The 21605-nt window shown below is 39.4% G+C and overlaps 1 protein-coding gene across 1 annotated transcript; it reads right to left on the bottom strand.

Annotated features, from left to right (window-relative positions):
• Positions 1–321: 321 nt before the first annotated feature.
• Positions 322–20888, bottom strand: LOC109647128 (potassium voltage-gated channel subfamily B member 2-like). Its single transcript, XM_069510831.1, has 3 exons — positions 20614–20888; positions 18750–19496; positions 322–6563 (listed from the first exon to the last, which is right to left on the bottom strand). The coding sequence occupies exons 2-3, from the start codon at positions 19332–19334 to the stop codon at positions 4566–4568; spliced, it is 2583 nt and encodes an 860-aa protein (XP_069366932.1). The 5' UTR covers positions 19335–19496; positions 20614–20888; the 3' UTR covers positions 322–4565.
• Between the last annotated feature and the right edge of the window lie 717 nt (positions 20889–21605).

Genomic DNA, 21605 nt, shown 5'->3' with positions numbered 1-21605 from the left:
CAGAGAGTTTTTTAGATCTTATAACCTAAACTTTTTTATAGGTCATTTGTCCATTTATTTTGTTGCTCCACCGTCTTTTAGACTGAAAATGTCTAAATTCATTACTATTATTAAAAAAAGTTAATTATGACAAATGTGGGCACTGTGGTCTATTGATGGGCTAATATGCAATGTGTATCAAGTTTGTGTCAGAATCTCTAAATTAATTAATGTACAGGATGTAAATTCCTCACTGGAAATCCAGATTTTTTTCTTGATGCCCAAACACATATATATCACACAAAAAAAAATCATAGACAAAAAACACTTGACAAAAGTAGGTCACATGAATATATTTATTTGTTTTGCATATTGGTAACTGAAGTCCCTATAACTCACTATCATTCACTATCATTATGTTGCCTTAAAAATAATGAATGAAACTAATCATCACACAGGCTACTCTTAAACAAAGTCGATGATTGTGGAAGAAACATTAAGAAACGATACAAGAAAAAGAGCAGAAGCAAATTTTTAGTGTCTGGTTTGTATGAGTGTATGATATCTAACTGTACAAAAGCTCAGGGATTACAAATTAGTGACAACAAATACAAATGGAAACTGTCTGGGATTCTTTAGATGTTTGTGTGGATATGAGGTTGTAAATAGGAGAGCCAAAGCTGTTCTTCAAGTCCCTGATATACAACAGTGACAATAACCAGCACATATAATCGAACAAAGCAATGAAGTTGTACTAAGCGTGAAGACAGATGTCAACAAGAAAGGCTACACAATGTAACCTCCAGCACTGAATCATTTGCACCTAAGCAGAGCATGTCTGTGCTCGATTGCTCCCGAGCTGCAGTGTATAGTGATGCAAAAATCACATTAATAACTTTAACCCATTTTTCGTGTATATTTATGTCATGACCATGTAGAATATTTTTGGAACATTTATATCTTCTTATATTGTTAGTAGTTTTATGGATAAGGGGCCTTCGAGGTGCTATATGTAAGGCTTCACTGCTGCTGAATTGTTGTTTTCTCTCTAGAAGCAAATGTGCGTGAATATCACTGCAGCTTTAGCCATTGTTGTTCATTTACAATACAAGAGGTGTTATGTTCTCTGAGCAGCAAACTGGACATTGCAGTGAAAAGCCAGGCTGTGGTTAAATGCATGCTAACCTCAGCAGAAGCAAAATAGTGATAGAAATAAAAGTAAAACTTGAATCAACACTGGCGTTGCTTTAGTTGGTTGCTGAACATACAACATTTCTGAGTAACTGGTAAGTAAACAGCTGTTAATGCCAATGTAGGCTTTGTAAAAATTGCATAAACATATAGTTCCTTGGCCTTCCTCCACTCAGCATGACTCATCAGCTGTGATGTCCATGACCATTACAACCATTTTTATTTCTGTCAAATCATTCAATGTGTGAAAACAAATAAAACACTTATCCATCTTGTTCAAGTAATGCTGGTGGTTAAGATTAGGTTAGATAGATTAAGTTAGAGTTTAACTGGGTAGGATTTAGACAAAGTTTTGGTCTTGGTGTTGATCAATCTGCCATAAAGTCCACATAGTCTGCTCATTCACCTCCACATAATGCAGACAGCATGGTGTTTCGCTTCCTTTACTTTTCTCTAATGGAAGCGGGCCTTCATTAGAGTCTTCTCTGCTCAGTGAAGAACTTTTAACCAGTCAACAGCCTTGACTGGCTGGCTTGGGATACTGGCTTCCATGAGACATTGAGAATATAATTAGTTGTGTGATCATTTAAAGAAGCAAATGTTGACTGCTGGTGGTTGGCATGTGTCTATTATGATGATTTTAAACAATTTGTGGTGGCATCTGTCTTTGTTATGGTTGACTTACCCCTACTTAATGTCTGCTGTCCTTTTAGTACGGTGCTGCAGTCCATATACAGGATGCTGTAATCCAAGCTTTACTCGCTACTGAACCTGAAGCCACTGCTTTCCACAAAAAACTTTCATTTGCTGAAATAAAATTACATTGTGGCACAGTGAGGTTAGAAATGTAAGCCATGATGCATGAAATGTAAATAACAGACACTAAAGTTGGAGCGAGAACAACATAATGCTGTAAGTGTAAGTATGCAAACCCTGAGATATATACCCAGAATATCTATCATCACAGAAAAAAAATCAAGAGAGACAATAAAACAAAAAATCTGGCCATACTGTACAGGTTTTTTTCCTTCTCATAAATGTTCTATTTATGAAAAGGCACGCATTTTTAAATATACTGAGATGTTAACAACACAGCTTCAAGTTCTTGTTAAAAAATGCAATAAATTAGTTTTAAATCTTCATCTAGAAAAAGTTGGAATACTTGAAAACACAATTATAATTCATGTTACACCTTGTGTCTGGCCCCATCACCATACACTCACTCTGTGTGTGAATGATCGGTTGTGCCCACAGCTAAATGTGTGCTCGATAGCATCAGCATGCATTCAAACTGCACAACTGATCGTTTAAAAAGACAGCCTATACATTGAACACCACTACACGGAGTGCTAAAGAGGCATTAGGTCCTTTCATTCAAGTGCCTAGAGAATACCTGTAGAGGTCACTGTTAGACCACTTTTACATTACAACCAGCACCCATTCAAATTAAGTCACACAGACACATGCTTTCACATTCTCTCTACAGTCATCATACATTAACATGGGCTGGTTAGGACAGCACAGTGTGTGGATTCACATGAACTAATGGGCCACATTCTTTATTGACTTTCACAGGTGCAGCCTTTGCATGACTGAGGGCCAGTGGGGTGAACATACACCTCCTGCCCCCAAAGGAAATATTGTTTATAACCACTTGGTCTTATTTCAGTCGTATTGCCCATCCCTTCTTTTGGTTACAATTACTCACTTTCAAGGATAATTGCTGAGGTCTGCGAGCATGGTGACATCACTACAACAACATTAAATGCGTCAACTGCAGCAAAGAGTTTAGTAAGATGCTAATTCTTGAAAGAAAGTAGTTGGTTTTACTCCTGTTCAGAATCGTCTCTATTGAAGGGGGGAGAAAAATGTGTGTATTTACAGTCTTGATTATATATATATATATAAATAATTGGGCATAATGGCACACACTTCAGACAACCTCACCTTGAAAACATTCAGTGTGGCAGGGGGTTGTTCATAAAAATGTAACAAAGTATAAGAATAAAAAAAAAAAAAATTTGACAGAGAAGTATAAATCTTGACAACTTTCACACCTGGCTGATCAAACTAGAAAATTGTTGGATGCCGCTCCCCCTCCATTAAGATCAGTAAGGTACTTTCTTTGAGGCATTTATTAAAAAGGTGTGTCTGTAATCGTTGATGGATATTTGGGTAATGCTTTTGCCGCCATTATCTTCTAACATGTCCTACTGTGTCTTCTCACTTATTGGTCATCTTTTCTTTGAAGTCATCATGTTCCCAGATCACAGCAAGTAACTTGAGAGTAGTACATCGTAGTTATTTCTAACAACAGTTATTGTCACAATAACAAAGTAAGACCAATGTTATAATAAACCATCTTAAATAAGACACTAGTCTCACAGAGACCAAAAAAGATAGGGTGTCGGGGTGCTTTTTGTCAAAGCTGCTCCGTTGATATTCCTGAATTTAAAAGGGTTGCCTATTCGTCAGTCACGTAAAGAGCTTGTTTTTCATCGGAGTGAGCCTCACTCACCTGTCATAACACATTCAGGACAGGCAGAGTGTGATGACCCACACATGAGCAATCATTGAACTTCTCCTTCTTTCTGTGTTTAGTTCTGTGTGCAAATAGTAGTCTAGCAATGAATAAAATAACCTTTACATCCCTATCCCATTCCCTTTTCAAGATTCATCGCAGGTATTAGAGTAAGAAGGAACATCCATTGTTGAAGCACTGAGACAGGCGTCAGTGCACAGCAGATGTATATGTAGTTTTGGATTGTGCAATTCTATGTGTCCCATAAAGTTACAAGAATAGGACCTTTTATCCTTTATTGTGTGCTTGTGTTTGACATGGATTCTTGTTTATACCTGTACTGTGATGATGAGAAATCATAATACAGTATAATGACTGATCATTGTTTTTCAAGTCTTGCAAAAGATATATTTTCAAAAGTTGCAAGTAGTTGGTGCATGTAGTCCATCAAATAAATAGCCCTGAATAGCAAGCAATAGAAACAGTAATTTATACCTGTTGAGTTGTACACAAGTCCTCGTCAGGACAGTCGGAAATGTTGTCATTCACACAAGGCTTTTTATGCTCACATTTGAGCCCTTAGAGATCAGTGAGTCACTGGTTTCTTTTCCTGCCCATTATTCTGGTCTTCAAAGAACAAGTCTGTAATAACTGACATGTGACAGTGTCCTTCAGGTTCTACCCAGACAGTGGGCCTGTGCTTCTGACTTCCCTTCAGTGCTTCATAAAAATTCCATGTGACAATACTAAAGAGATATCAGTTTGTTGAATGTAGTGATTTGCCAAGACAGAGGTTAGAGCCCAAAAGTTATGGGGGATTTCCTCAACCCATCGATTGGCATCTTTGTCAGTAAACCCTCCTCTGCTTTTAAGCTTACATGCTCGTTTCACAGGGTGGTGTCATGCATCCGTCCATAACAATGTGATTTTCCTGTTTCTCTCCACACTGTTCTGCTTCCTCCTTTACTCCTTCTTCCTTCCCTCCTTCCATAGCTACTAGCTGCTGGGTGCAGTTGAGGGGGCCGGCTTTTGAAGGCAGTGGGCTAGCACTGCTACTTGAGGCAATGACAGACCTCTCCATGTGATTCCTTCCCTGGTGGCTTAAGCCTGTGAGCTGCCCTTCACCTTCTAAGCTCCTGGATGCTGAGCCCTCACCTCCCCCATGGGAGTAGTTTGGACTGACAGATTGCTGGGGCAGAGATGGGGATTGCAGGATTGCCAGTGGAGACTTAACTTCATGTGTTGCAGAACTTGGAGGTGGAGAAAACCTGGTGATAATGTCATCAGAAAGTAGTTGAGTAAGCTTGGTTGAGCCAGTAGAGGCTGGGGTTGCATTAGGTGTCATCACAGCCATAAGCACGTCTTCTTGAGATTCAATGAAGTCAACCTTTAGGGCTTCTGGCTTTTGGGGGCTGCTATAACCTTGCAAGGAGCTACAGGTAATATCATAGGTCGTTCCACAGCTTTCGACATTCTGTGGAACCAAACTCATATCCCCAGCCCCACTTCCTCTGGGGCTAGACACAAACTCATACAAACCCTCTTTGATGATAGTCCCTGTTTGGATGCTGTCAGGGCCCCTGTTTACTTCCATGGTGCTTATCTGACTTAGATCCAAAGGAGGGGGGATGTGTTGGTGTCTAGCACTAGTTTGACTTCCGTCAGCACTCAACATAAGTGAGCTTCTTGCCCCCTTTTCCACTGAAATATCATCAGTTACATCAGGGGAATTTTGCTGGACTTGTGTGAAGGGCAATGTTTGCATCTCCACCTGCTCCTCTATAATTTTGTTCTTTTGTTCTTGGGTGGTTGCCGTCTTGTTGTAAGTCTCTTCTAGCCTCTTTACACTGAGGTGCTGAGGGGTAGTTTTGTTAGATGGGAGCTTGACTCGTTCAGGAGAGCCCTGCTGCGCTACTTCCTGATAATGAGAATGTTGAGACCTAGCTGGACTAGTCGCCTCTGCATTAGTGTAGTGTTTGTGGTAGCTCCAGCGGCTGGGTGAGAGGTGATTATCCACAGGACACTTGCTGTCCTCTCTCTTCTCCACTAACACATCTGTGAGTTCCATACTACGTGCAAAAGCATCCTTTAGGTTAATAGAGATAATACTTCCACTCCGTTTGGCTCTTTCAAGGGCTTCCCTCCTCTTGATTGCCTTCTCCTGCCTCTTTTGCTCTCTGTAGAACTCAGAGAAGTTGTTGACAATGATTGGGATAGGAAGGGCAATGACTAACACACCTGCTATACAGCAAAGCCCTCCCACAATCTTACCCAGCAGGGTTTGAGGATAGATGTCTCCATAGCCAACAGTGGTCATAGTAATTGTAGCCCACCAGAAAGAGGCGGGGATACTGGTGAATTTGGTGGCATCCTCATCCTTCTCTGCAAAGAACACTAAGCTAGAGAAGATCATAATGCCCATGGCTAAGAACAAGATGAGCAGACCCAACTCATTGTAGCTTCTTCGCAGAGTGAAGCCTAAAGACTGAAGCCCTGTAGAGTGCCTGGCTAGCTTCAGTATCCTCAGGATCCTCATAATTCGGAAGATCTGGACCACACGGCGAACATTCTGGAATTGCATCACATTCTTGTTAGACTCAGTTAGGCAGAGGGTCACATAGTAAGGCATTATAGCCAGCAAATCAATGATGTTTAGTGGTGCTTTGATGAAATCCCACTTGTTGGGTGCTGAGAGCAGACGCAGCATATACTCCATGGTAAACCAGGCAATGCACACAGCCTCCACATGGGCCAGACTGGGGTTGTCATTGAACTGGCCAAATTCATCTACCACTTGCAGTTCTGGCAATGTGTTGAGAGACAATGAGATGGTGGAAATGATAATGAATAGGATGGAGATCATGGCCAGTATCTGCAAGACAAAGTTAAGATTGAAGGTTACTGTATTAGCATATTCATATACTGCATAACACATTTTTCTGTCCATATCTCTGTATCCATACATAAACAGATGAAGGGATGCAGAGCCCTGTTATTGTCCGCTGCCCTAGCTTAATGACTGTGTAATGCCTCCATAACTGTTGGTGGTTTGTCAAGTTCTCTAGAGGATTAACTCTCATGACAGACTAATGATCTGCTGACTTTTCCTTTAATGGAATCATGCAGTTCACCTGTTTGGATTTGAATAAATTATCTTCCCGATGATTAGATAGTCCCTAGAAGATCTTAATGGTTTTGATGATCCAATGTCTTTACTTCTTGCCACACTGAATGACAATCATACAAAAGGCCATCCTATTCTTTATGATACATAAAATAATAAAATAATATAAAATATGAGAACATAATAAGTCAGATAGAATTCTTTAATAAAAAGCTATGGCCTATTTTCTGCAAGCATGGGACAATAAAAGCAATGTGCACGAGCATTGTGATAATCCTATTCAATTGTCTGTTTTGACTATATATGCACTTTGTTTAAATAAGGATTTAGGATTATTATTGGAAATGCCCAATTATTTAAATGGGTTCTTAAGACAGCAAGGTTAGTAAGCAGTAGAAAGTTGCATGGAATCCATTTGCATTCTGCCTCTCTCTCTCTCTCTCTCTCTATATATATATATATATATATAGAGAGAGAGAGAGAGGCAGATATATATAGAGAGGCAGATATATATATATATATAAAGACAAGGCCTACACGTGTACTTATTCCTAAAAAAAATTTCCTTTCCATAAAGTGAAGAAAAATGGGCTGATGGTGACAGTTTAGAAGAAACAAATTGGCGTTCGACTTGAATCAGTGAGATACACATTCTAGCATGAGAAGAGAAAGAATAGACAGTGACAAGTGATTCAGAGAAAAGAAAGACAAAACAATTTTACATTGTGTGCTCTAAAAAGAGAAAAATACACAAACAATGGTTTTAATTCAGACTGGACAGACTTTTATGTTGATCCTTCATCCCTCCTGTTGAATGTGGAAACTGAATAAATATTTCAAATATTATTGCATTATACTGTCACTGATTTGGCATTTAGTTGTTGACTAAACACAGATGTCGATACATCTTATTTTTACCTCTGCCAAGGAGGTTATGTTTTTTACTGCATTTGTTTGTTTGTCTTTTAGTTAGCAGCATTATGCAAAAACTACTGCTCAGATTACCACAAACACGTGGTGGAGAGATAAAGGATTTTATTTTAACTTTCTTAAACATTGTTAGATAGAGCATTTAGCAAAAATGCAACCCCATCCAATGGGTGTCTTGTGGGCCACAGGATTCCTCAAAAAATGGTCAGAAAAAAAGCAGCTGAATGTTGAAAAGACAAAATCAGAGGACTGCTGTGAAGAACAGGGGCTGTTCTCACAAATGTGTTTCAATCATGTGAAACGTGTACTTACTGCCAAGCATTGATTTTTGATCTTTATATTTGAGGCCAAGCTCAAATAAAAAATCTATAAACCGCTCCATTGTTGTGGTTTCCATGTTAACAAACTGCACCGGAAGTACGTTGAAAAACATGGAAGTACATTTTAGTACTAAATGAAAAATGTGCAACTTTTGTGAGATTTTTTTCTCTTTGTCCCTTCCCAGGCTCTGTAGATTACACATGTTACGGTAGCTACGGTTTAAAATTTGGGAAAGACATATGCTGTATATCCAGTACAGACAGTCTCAGACTTTTGGACCCCGCTGAGTGTTTTGCTGTTTTGCCTTGTAATTAACACATTCATATACAGTATCAATATACTAGATGTTGGTAGGGAATAAATCCATAATGGTAGATTAATAGCAATTTACATATGACTCCATCTGTTCATTAGATTAATGCATGCCTTAGTCCTTAATGAGTCACGCATTAAGTCATGATAATCTTTCCGTTAGTTAGACAATAATATTAGTGCACCAGTATTTCACAGATTAATCTCTTTGAACAGGTCTTTTATCAGACTTTGGTTGAATCATTGTGCTCATAGACATCTGAAACAAATCTGGTACTTTACTCTGCTACCCCTTGATGAGCTTTTTCTTACATTTTTATTTCTATTCTGTATATAATGGTCATGTTATATTTATATCAATATTCCACAATAAAGACTTGGTCAAAAGGGCTAGCAAATATTCAAGCATGCATATTTAATTTGTTAAGTAAAAAGTGAAGAGAATGGATTTCTTTTTGCTCCCTTGTATTTAACTTCACAGATGATGGAAATGTGACACTTTCATTGTCCCTGCCTCTATTCACTCCTGGTCCTGGATGATTATAAACTACAGTCATTTCGCACAGCATGGGCCACAGAGGGGATTCAACACTACTATCTACACCTCCTGTTTTAAAATACAAACAAGGAACTCTAATGCCCACAGGCTTAGTGAGGAGGCTGAAGCATGTGCAGTCTGAGTCTTCTCTCTGCAGCCCTTGCTAGGACATTTCAGGATAATTGTAATAGGATTGTGTTGCTATCTATAGAAAGGATAGAAAGAGGTTAGAATTGGTTACTCATTCTTTCCTCCTCCAACAGGAAGAATCAGGAAACAGTTGGACCACAAGGAAAGTGTTATATAATTAAATAAATAAATAATAATATAATAACAATAATAATATATTGAATGTCAAAACAGACTGTTAATGACACCTGCACCTGCTTAAAAGATTGACAGCTTAGGGATTCTATAAGGGATATCTAAATGGTGAAAGTAAATACATCCGGATTTTGTTAGTATCCACCTGAGTTCATACAGTTGTCATCATAAATGTAGTCTGAATTCTGAGTGGTGGTCAGAGTGGTGCTGAGCGTGAGTACCCATGAGGTTCAAGTTCTACACTCAATTATTGCTGTTTTCAGGTCTGTATTCATAACGTGAAACATCCCTCAGCATCAGTTTAAACAAAGCAGTTTCTCCTGACAAGATGATATATTTATAAAGCCACTGCCTAAATGTGTATTATGAGCTACAGCAATGCAGCACCTTCTGGATTTTGAATTGACCTGACCATGAGTGTGGTGGAAATTAAATGTATGTCCTATGTCAAACAAACAGGACCTGTCTACATCATGTTACTATAATACAGAGTTCCTGTAACAACAATCCACTTTGAATAATTAATGCATGAATATGACATAACTTCTCTTTTTCCATGTGGTTATACACACTGTTTGATTTCATAATATGTAACCATTAAGTCCAGTCACAGGAATAATTAAAGACTTTTAGTATTTCATTATAAAACAATTAATATTAGAAGTATACTTAGATTAAAAAAAATAAAAACAAATTATTCTGTCATTCTTCTGTCTGTAAATGAAATGGCATATGAAAATAATCATTTTGATGAATTAATAATAATTCAAATGTTAAAGGGAAAAAAGTTTTTATTTCTCACAAAACATTGTATAATTAGTTTTCATTTTATGATTACTTCAATGTTAAGAGGTATCTCTTTCATATAAAAATGTAGATACATATTGGCATATTGGATTCATAACCAATTCAATTCACTGAATGAATTAGGAAATAAGAAATAATGAACAAATAAGTTTATTGTTTTTTCTTTTTTCATTTTTATGAAGATTGTTATTGTTATTAACTTAACTAACCATCAGCTACATTCAGTCTTCTAAAAAAATGACTTTGCTTAAATTAAAGACACTTTTTTTTTTAAAACGGATAAAGTGCCACTCCAAGAACTGTCACTGTGACCTTACATGCAGGTAGTCATCTGTTAAGGGGAAATATGGTCAAGCATTATTATTCTTCGTATCTGTTTTTTAATACTCGTCCCTGCGACAATTACAGCGGAAACACGAGGGAAGGATTGTCTCTGCCACTTCCGACAAGAGATTGTGTGGCGTCATGTCAAATGTCACTAATCATCATAGCATTGCACACTGCAAAGAGTTTCAGCTGTGTAATAATCCTCATCCACTGAGTGACTTTGTTCAAAGCCAGGAAAAGAAAACAGAGGCACAGAGAAAGACAAGAGAGAAGTTAGAAACCGAACGGAGACAGGACAGGAAAGTATAGGGAGCAGGTTTATCAAAGTGTGTCCACCCTTCAGCGTCTTAATGGCTTAATGGCTGCCGAATGCTGTGACCTTGGCACCCAGGGCAGATTTAAAGCAGTACTAGGAATACACAAGCTGCTTTGGAAGCTGCACAGTGCAGGGAGAATTAATACAGACTCTCAATTTAAGATTCCGCTGATCAATAACATATAAGAGTGAGCCACCAACTAAGAACTCTGAACAATATTTCTTGAACCAGGCCATACCTATATTAACATGCCTCTCTGGTGATGCCCACACAAGTAAACAGCTCTGAGCTCATCAGTTCACACCTGACATTATAATAATATTTTTGGCCAGTCTGAGAAGGTCTGTTGTCAATGTGTTTGTGTGTGTGTGTGTGTGTGTGTATGTGAGAGGGAGATGGCAAAGGAAGTGCAAACACATGCTAGAATGAAAGACTGGAAGAAGTGACTTGGCAGAGAAACTCAAAACCTGATCAATATGTGGAGACGTATTTCTGGAATAACAGACACAGGATCAGTCACAGCTGCTGTATCTGTAGAGGGCAACACAGTTTAAAGCTGCTGCTTTCACCAGTCACATTGTTTTCATCTGCTCTTAAAGATTGCTGAGGTTATTCTGATTTTCACTTATTCATCCAGTCACTAATCCAGATGCTCTGCTAACACAATGAGCATGTTGTTAGAAGTGACCCGTACCTTCACATACTCTTACACCAATGGAAGAGTTAATGTTATTGTTATGCTCAATGTATGTGCAGCCTTTTAAGGAGCCAACAGCTTCAACACACCTTGAATCAGACGCCCTTCAAACTCACTGATGTTGCTGTGCAGAGCAGATGTTAGAGGCACAGGCAGTTTTTTTTTCACATGTACTAGACTGCAATATTTTGTAAGTGAACAAACCAGCATTTATTCTAACAAAGATTCTCAATCAAGTCAAGTGACAGATCACCTCAACTATGAGGACCCCTGCCACGCACTGTTGAAGAGAAAGCAGCTGTGTGAGGTGAGGCCATGGAGACATCGAGGTGGAAATCTGGGGTTCTGAAGGTGCAATGAGGGAGACTTCAAGGATCTGGATGAAACAACTTTGCTGCATTGGTGGTGACGGTGATGTGTGATATCTGTTTCTCCGTCCAAGCTGCGGTATCTTGAAAGTCTGGCATTCCATTCGTTGTGTCCGTGTCGTGTAATTGTGGATCTCTGATGGTGGAATTGATTAAATATGATGCAAAACAATTTGTTAGCAGCACATGTGAATGTTGGCTAGCTAGACTTGGCAGGGCAATACAGAAGCAATAAGTGAGAAGTTAAACTTAAATAGAATAAATGAGTCAAGTCAAGTGTGCTCCTGCTCGACTGGAATTTTTTTTTTTTGATGCCTTACTAAAAAAGATGGTGAATAAATTCATGTCATGCCATTGTTTGCTTGTGACCTGAAGGTTTGGACCCAGGTATAGTCGTAACACTTAACAAGCAGATTTGCGAAATATGTGTGTTATTATTCATCCAGGCACAGCAATTACTAAAACTCCTACATTGAACCACAATGGAAGCTTTTCCATTGTGAGGATTTTTGTGATCTTTGAAATCATGTTATTCAAAAGACGAACCAAAACGTGCTACAGAGGAGTGAGCCAGTGTGAATGAAGACTTCTGGGTACATACTTTGTAGAAAATGGTAACAAACACTTTGAATCCCACACATCTTGAGATTTCCATCTTCTGAATGATGGAGAATGGTGCTACTGCCACAGTCTATTCTGCAACTAAGATCTGTTAAAGCTCAAACCAGCAGGAAAAACTTAAAGTAGCATATCCATTGTGCAAATTTCTTAACAAGTACTCAATACACAGTCAGAGACTGAAACAGCAGATGGTGATCCAGGGCTGCTCAATTCTGCATTCTGAAGTGTCCTTGTTATGTTATGATTTGGTGCTGGAATTTTCATTCATTTTTTGCCATGGATTTTGTGAAGCAATTTGTAACCTTAGATAAGTGCTATACAAATAAAGTTATTATTATTAATGTGACTTGTACTGTAAAGTGCTTTGAGTGGTCATCAGAACTATAGATACAGAACATTTACCATTTACCATCATTGATTTATGTTAAAAAGTGAACTGTTTCACATCATAACCAGGTATATTAATAATAATTGAACTTTATTGATCCCTCAAGGGGAAATTCTTTTTACACTCATTTTCATTTTTTATACATGCAGTTTAACCCACAATCCCACACAAGGGGCTCAAAGACATGCAAATTTGGAGCGAGATGGTAGAGTTTTAGCCACTTTTGTTATAATTTGAATCTGAGGAAACTTGATGAGCAGATAAATTGAGGAATATTGCTCATTTTCATGTCATAATAAAGTTCTTCTTCATGCTTGGGTTAAGGTTGGAGGAGAACCACAACAAACATAAAGTTTTAGCAGCCCGTTATTCCACCTCTGTGTTACAAAATCCCAAAATTCAAATGGAACAAATAAACAACCCAGAAAGACAGCCTGGCAGCTGGCTGTGGACCACTCACAGATGGACACATAACAAATTTACTGTGGACAGGATGAAAAAACTACTTTGCATCAGCCTCTATATGCTGGAATGATAAATCATTGTAGCATTGTAAATCATTTTGTAGCCTTCAATAAACTGTGGACCCGGGGAGCCACTTAGCTACTTACAACGCACGAGCAATGACTCATTGTTGTCTTGTAGAACTATGAATATTACATTTATGCAAGTTTTGAGGCGAATACTAATTACGAAATCAACAAAGAGATGCAGTTTAAACAGCTTATCAACAATATAATTCCATGAAGAGTTACTGCTTATATTTGACTGGCAGCTTATCACTTATGATGTTTCCTGTAAATGTAGCACAGTGTGAGGAAGGATTCACAAAGGACTGTGCTCTTCTGGACAGAGACTACAGATGTTGTACCTGGGATCTGCTGGAGCCTCTCTCCCAGTCTGGGAGTCACAGCCCTTGATGCTCCTTCTACCATGGGGATCACTTTGCATTTCACCTTGAAAATCTGTGTTAGTTGTTCTTTCAGCTCTTGGTAGGTCTCAATCTTCTCGTGCTCCTTTTTCCTGATGTTGCTGTCTGCTGGGATTGCCAAATCTGTCACTAATGCCATGTTCTGTTCTTTGTCCACCACCACCCACCAACTTTGACTTCCATAACTTTACTCTTATTTGAACCTGCATATAAGTGGTTTTAAATGTTCATATTCTCACTGCTGATTCATGGCTGACCTTATGCACTGAGTGGTGTCGTACAGATCTCAATAATGAAGATGTTGCCTGGGCTCCAAATGTAAATGTCAGTTTATATAGCCTCATATTACCTTTTTTATTGCCTCATTTTTATACATATGCTTAGATTCAACTATCAAAAGAACATCAGTGTTTCCCTGCAATATATCACACTGCCAAATTAGATTATACTGTGAATGTACAGATTATTTGTTGCTGAATAAAGAATAATTTTCATTTAAATAGCAATATAAAACACAGATCTGCCAATAAACCTTCAACAACCAGGGAAAGATATAGGAAACTAGAAAACCAACATTCAACAACAATGCCTGGCAAGACATTTTGCTTATGAGCTGCAGGAAGTCTTCCTCACCACTGACACAGAGCAGTCCACAGAGTCAAAAAGAGACAATATTTTAAGAGCATAGAGTCAGAGGTGGAGGGCAGAGCTACTTTTCTGCCAGCTTTGGACCAGTGATTCATCAAACCCTCTCTGTGTGTGTGTGTTGTCAGTTAATTAATCATTTAATGCTTACAAACTAAACTAAATACCTAAATAGGTATATAAAAAATTAAACACCAAAGGTGTCAGGCAAAGGTCAAATAGAGAACATACATGTGGAGATACATCATTTATAAAATGTATCTCATTTTATCATCATCATTTAAAAAAATAAATGAATAACCACCCTGCTGTCTTTGACAGTTTCATCTAGTTACTCTTCTGCTCCATCCACCTGCAATCCCCCCGCTCAGACAGGTCAAACAGTGGACAGGACAGACGATCCAAACTTGCCAACAGTTTGTCTATTTGCAGCAGCAGCAGTCCTGGTAAGAGCTCCAAAGGAGATTAAGCCATACTCCTAAGTCATACTGTGTGTGTGTGTGTGTGAGGTGACTACTCAGTTGGAGTTAATATTGAGATCCAGGGTTAGAAAGAGCACCAAGGTGTGTGCATGTATGTGTGTATTTGTATGAAGTGAGGACATTTTGACCGGTCCTTGACCAACCTTCAAAGAGTTGGATCAGAATCCAGTTTCAGGTTAAGAATAGAGAAAATTAGATGTTACGGCATTTAGTCTTGAAGGCTTCAGGGAATGCATCATGTCAGTGAGTATCTTGACAAAGTCAGAGGTGCAAACAAGTGTGTGAGCGTGTGTGTGTGTATGCGATTCTAGAAGATTGCATAGATTGTGAGAAGTGTATGACACTAAACTCGATTATTGGATAATATTTAATACTAAATATTATCCAATAAAACTAAACTACTATAGATTGTCGTCCATCTGGACTCAGTGTTACAGTGTGTGTGTCTTCCAAATGGCCAGGTAATGCTTCTATTCTAATCAGAAGTAGCACTGAGCTGTACACGTCATCAGGAAGGCTCTCCTATTGGTTAAGAGCTTAGCTGCATCACTGCTGCCAAACACAGCGGCTCTCAGCACAGAGCAGCCTAAGCAGCTTCCCTCCTGCTGACACTACACCTACAGCATGGTCACATGGACCTGTGAAGACCTTTAGTGTGGTCCATTTTTATTGTTGGTGTAGTAAACAGCTGAATCACATATGGAGATGGCGATGGCGGCAGGGGTTGTCTTTTTTTGGCAGAGGGTGGGGTGGGGTCGTTATATAAAAATGTCCAAGTGTTTAACAAAATGATATACAAAGGAAAGAGGATCAACATATGGGCTGTCATCATGGTTCAAAGCGGTTCAGTGCAGGAGCAAAAAAAAAACCAAAAAGTGTCTTTAGAGCCACATGCTGGTTCTCCTACTCTCCACAGACACAAACAAGTGTACAACCAAAGACCACGCTTTCAGGGAGGGTCTGCAGTGTTGTACACATCAAGTCACGGTCTCATCAGCCCCAGACACATCTTTTGATTTGTACACTCCTGCCAAAATGAGCAGTTTTACCAACTGTACCCATACATGTGCCTCCCCCTTTGTCATCTCAGTGACATCACTCTCAAATGTTATGAAGAGCACAAATGCTGATTTTATGTCTTGGACATGGCTGACAGCATATGTGGTGGGGCCTGGAACTGTTGCTTTGATATTAGCAGCAATAAGTCTACCCTGTTGTTCAAGTGGTGAACCAGACCATGATAACTTTTCATTTTTTAAAGGAAACGTGTCTGCTGGTGGTTGAGACAACAGTAGGGTCAGCACTAAGGTTCTAATTCTCCTCAGAGGAGGATGCCTCATAAGCGGGGTCCTCCTCAACTCCTCCAACTCAGACATACTGTATTCTCCTCTTATCACTTTCAACGGCAAATCGCTGTGACAAAACCTCGCCAGCAGAAAAACGTTTCTTAGATATTATTTTCAACTGAGAACAAGCATAAACAGAAAGCACACAGAGCACATGATTTTTACTGCTAAAATATCCTGAGGTCAGACTGACCCAGAGAAACACTGATGCGACACAATTCCTAATAAATTGGTAAGAACATGCAATGAAAATATGTCCAAAGGTAAAGATTCATGGTTCACAATCACTGGCTCACTTTGGTAACATCCAGCTATATTCACACAGGTTCACACTGTGACAGTTTCTCTGTGATACTCCAGCTATATGCTCATGACTTTATGATCTTCATCATTACTGTAGATATAAATCATCCAGTATCATGAAATTATCTTGAAGACTGGCCTGCTTTTTTTTTCTACGCAAGCTGAACAAGTAATCTTTGCATCTCTCCTCTCCTTTCCCTTCGTCACCTGAATTTGAGGAGGATATTAAGAGTCCATCATCACACAGTGAAAAGGCTGCTTCACCCAAATTACCAAAAAATTCAAATAATCCACAGAGTCAGAAGGATTTATAGGGACTGTTTTTAATCGGAAGAGAGCACTTCCACTGAAACCTATTCACTGTGTTTTTGGATCATCCAGAGTAACACAGACACTGCTCTTAGGGAATTGTAATTTTTTCAATGATGAGCTCTGAATTGAATTCATGTCCTCTGAATAGGGTTAAGACAACAGTGTCCTGGACAGATAAAACCCAGCCTGTAGGCGTGCATTAATACTGCTTTAGGACAGGTTGTTTTTAGCCCTTTTCAATGGTGAGGACCATAATACAGTCAAAAACTGTGTTAGTATGGAGCATTGAAGGAAGACAGACAGCTCTTATGGCCCCTGAAGTTTCTACATGGATCTACAGGAGGATGTTAATCATAGAGCAGGAGTTTAGTGGTTGACCCAGACTCATTTTGAAAAATAACTGGGACTGAATATAAGTACTTGAGTATTACACAGTGGGAAATCATCAAGTTTGTGTTGTATTGGAACTTGGACATGCATTTCATTCACAGTTATAAAGGAGCCTAATTATTCCTTCCACTGTGTCATATTTGGTCCAATAATGAAGTGCATACATAGGTTTACTTGAACTTGCAGGATAAAACTGAAATTATGATGTATCGAGGTATTAAAATGTATTTAAATGTTATTAAATCTATTAAAAAATATCAAAAGTAAAAGTTCTCAAAAGAAGTCCCCCTGCTTCCTCAGTTCTGTTACTATGTGAAGAAATGTTTTTTAAAACTGGTGAACTTATGTGATTTAGTTTTGCACTTCAATGAAGGGTCTAACAAGAGACGGTTAAAAAAGGTTTGTCATATCTTCTAAGTATGGAGGCTATGAATCACCAAATATAGTGATTTCATAGCTGTTGGTCTGAGTAGAGCTGAGGAGTCTGGCTTTTTCCATTTGACCCCATATTTCAAATTTTTTTGGACCACCAAAAAAGGAAAACTTTGAAAAGAAAATTGTTCAAATGAATGATATCTATATGTGTGATATCTGGAACATTTCCCATTGTGCAGTTTAATATGAAGGTCCACACCTCCAGTGTTAAGGCTTATATTTTGGGAATTGCTTCAATTCTTTTTATTATTATTATTGAGGCAATTTTGAGTGCCTTGATATGAAAAACTCATAAAAGTCAAAAAACTCAAAAGTGGTAGAAAAGTACAGATTCTAGAGTAGTTTGAAATGGGTGTGGCAAAATGGCTCTACAGTGCCAGCCCCTCAATCTTGTTTCACTGATTCGGTACACACACAAATATGCTAAACCCAACAAGAAGTCAGCCATTTTGAATTAATTGTCCATTTTGGCTGATTTACAGATTTTTTATTTTAACAAACTCTTCCTAGAGCTTTCATCAGATCAACTTCATATTCAGGGAGTGTCATTTTAATTCCATGCAGATTAAAAGTTGCATAAAGTGTGAGTGAAACAGCTCTATTTGTCTGTATTAAGTCATAGTCATAACGCCACCTACTGGTAACAGGAAGTAGGCCTCACATGACAACTTTCATTTGATTTACATTAAATGTTCAAACAGGAAGTGACACGTTTATCCTTCCTGCGTTGCCTAAACACATATGAAAACAGGTCAGTTTCAGTCGGTCCGTGTCCGGTCGCTTCCCCTTCGCCATACCTAACCCCAATTTGCACAGTGGGAGGGCCTTAAGTGCTGCTTGCAGATTACCTTCTTTAGATTACATCACTAACAAATAACCAGCGTCAGACTTTAGAAAGCTTCTCCAGGGACAAAGGAAAAATAATATTGCTGTTTTCACAAGCTAAAAAAGACTAGTCTACTAACTTTGATGTGTAACATGAAGGACTGGCATAATGACTCTCTTGAACCCTAAAATGATTTCAACCTACTCTAGCCTGCAGCCATTCTCCCTCAAAGTGTAGTTCTACCGGGCCCTGGTGATCTTAGAGATATTGTAACTGTAACTTGATTTTAGAGAAGTGTGCACAGTTGTTGTTACCTTTGCGGCCACAGATGAGCCGGGTTTCTCCAGGAGATCCCAGAGCTTCTGTCGTTTGTCAGGACAACAGCCCTGCTCCTCCTCTTCTCCATCCTTCTCCCTTAGCGTCTCTGCCTCCCTCCTCAGCTCCTCATTCATCTGCTCCTTTTTCTGGTGATACCGTGCTTGGCAGCAGGACTCCAGGTAGATTTCATCAATACCCCAGTAGTCCAGCTCTTGGCCAAAGGACAGGGCACACATCTCCTCCATCATGTGCAGCTTCCCTGTTCGGTAGAAGTTCAGGATGGAGGAGAAGGCCACCGGGTGCCGGTCGAAAAAGTACTCATTCTCAGTGAGGCTGTAGTCATCGCAAATCTCCAGCAATGACTCATGGGTGTTGCAGTCTCTCAGTCGTCCTAGACGGGTTCTTGGCAACCGGTCTAGTGTTCTCCATAGAACTTCATGTGTGAGGCCTCCAACATTAAGCCTGACCCGCCTCGAGCGGGCCTTGATCCGTATGATGTCGATTGGCTCAGGTGGGAGCACAGGTGGTGCCGTGGATCGGAGGTTTGCTCTGGATGTGTTATAACTCCCTCTGTCTGTCATGTCTGCTCTGTGGGTGCTGCTGTCTTACTAAGGAGGTCGAGTGTGTGAAGGTGTGTAGCTTGTGAGTCCAATGATGGTAAGGTGGGGATTGGTCCAGGAAAGGTTGTGCAGGCCTACCGAATGGCTGTGCTCAGACCACTAAGCTCTTGGTTAGATCCATGCCTGGAAAAACAAGATATAAAATATGATGCATTTTTTACCAGAGCACTATAAACACTAAGTTCTAATGTTGTGGCTGATCAATGTATGTATGAATGCATATCATCAATAAAACATCTCTGTGTAATTATCTTTTAAATCAATGGGGTTAATGAAATAAAATATTTATTAGTCTCCTCTCCATTTTCAATTTGTTGTTCAGTGTCAGAATCCAACTCTGGTCCAACACCCTGCACATAAAGGGTTAAATGGTTTGTATTTATATAGAACTTTTCTAGTCTTGATGATCACTCAAAGTGCTTTACAGTACACTTTTGCCATTCACACACACATTCATACAGTGCATAAACTGCATGTTTGTCATGATGAATACCAATTTTAAAGAATGAAATCCAAATGAAAGCCTTTCTCCTGTCAGTCCATAAAGGCTTATGTTGTCGTTTGAAGTCCTCTGACTGTGGGACCTTTATCTGATTGTGTAATAGAGTTAAAATCCCAGTAGTGGCATTAGGCTTCGTCTCCCCTGGCTCAAGTCTGCCTTAGTTAATTATAGACTGTCTATCTCCTCCTGGGACACTCATAGGACACATGGCTACGTCAGGGACCAAGCTGCTACGTCACTGGTAAAAAAGAAATCAATCTTATCCGGTCCTTTCTTTCTAAAATAAAATTGCATTTCATTTATTTAGACTAATCAACTCAGTGCACAGTTTATATCAGAGGGAATATTAAACCAAGATTCACTTATTTGCCATTAATGGTTGAGTAATAGATTAATAAGGGTGTAAGCTTACAAGCTGACTGCTTTTCTTTATCAAACCAGACCAAATCAGTCACATAGTCAGTCCTACATCAGTGGATGTCAGTTAAATGATGGACATAGAATCCAGAATTAGGGTCTAACGGGACAGCGTTCATTTCTAATTCATTGTCAAGAGATTAAAAGGACTCAGGCTTAACCCGTGATTAGTCCACAGTAAGTCTAACAGCTACAAGGTGGGCTGGGTAGAAAGAATATGTGGACCAATACAAAACATGCTCAGGTCTGTTTTACTGTCTCCAGCCCATCATCACAATCCCACCAGAGTCTGTAAAGTCAAATAATGTACAGGTAGCTCACCTCTATGCAAACTGATGATATTTTGGAAAAGCCGAACTCTGGTACTTCCAGGAGGTCCCACCATAGTACCTGCCAGGTTATCTCAGCTGCTTTGCCTCCCCTTCAACCGCTGATTCATGAAGCCCCCCGATAGCACTCAGACCACTGGAGATCCACATTCTGGCAAGAAACAAAATCTATCAGCGCAGGAGGAGAAATGTCCCAGGCAGTGCCTCAGCGGTGAGCGCCATGAGGAGACACACACAGTGAGCACAGAGAGAGAAGTGTGAACCGGCTGTGGCCCGGAGGAATAAAGAGAGTGAGAGAGAGAGGTGGGGGGGGAGGGAGAGAGAGAGAGAGAGAGAGAGGGAGAGAGAGAGAGAGGGGAGTGAGTGGAGTGAGTGGCTTGAGGAGTTCAGCACCAAGGACAGCTCCAGTTTGTTTCCACCTGGATTCCTCTCTTCTTTTCTTTAACTTGGCAGACAGGCCTCAGACACCGCTGATCGGAGCACTCAGCCACGTCCATTTCATGCACTTAGGAGCATAAACTGGTTGCGATCGTTACATTTCTCCTCCAGACTAAATTACTGATGCATCTGCACCTTAAGATTTTTCACTTTCAAAGGATACCTTTGTTCTTTTTCAGTTAGTTTGAACTTGATTCTAATATGTGTCACATACAGTATAGAAGTGTGGCTGTACCAGTAATAGTCCTCATTGACGTGTTTTCTCAGCCTATGACAGTCAGCTTTGTATCCCTTGTAAGACTAAGGGGTGGCTGAGAGGTTGAGATTCCTCCACTCAAGGAGCCAGAGCATTAAAAAAGAAGCCAGGAAGTATCTTCATTACATAAACAGTGTACCTAAATATAATGATAATATTCAGATGTGAGTGTGCGAAAGTGCATTCTTTTCCAGTAGGGAGATGTGGTGGAATTCATTGAATAGCCTACTTCCTTAAAAATGGAGCAGCCAAATTTACTTCAATATTAGATAAAAGATTCTTACTGATGT

Source organism: Paralichthys olivaceus, chromosome 16, assembly GCF_024713975.1.
Source record: "Paralichthys olivaceus isolate ysfri-2021 chromosome 16, ASM2471397v2, whole genome shotgun sequence".
NCBI lineage: Eukaryota > Metazoa > Chordata > Actinopteri > Pleuronectiformes > Paralichthyidae > Paralichthys > Paralichthys olivaceus.
This window is presented reverse-complemented; position numbering and strand designations above follow the sequence as displayed.

What these genes read in the sequence shown, in the direction of transcription:
- LOC109647128 (XM_069510831.1), bottom strand. Translation starts at nt 19,334, where the DNA reads ATGACAGACAGAGGGAGTTATAACACATCCAGAGCAAACCTCCGATCC. An exon ending in GCTCATCTGTGGCCGCAAAG is followed by an intron (nt 6,564 to 18,749) that starts GTAACAACAACT and finishes TTTGTCTTGCAG; the next exon opens with ATACTGGCCATGATCTCCAT.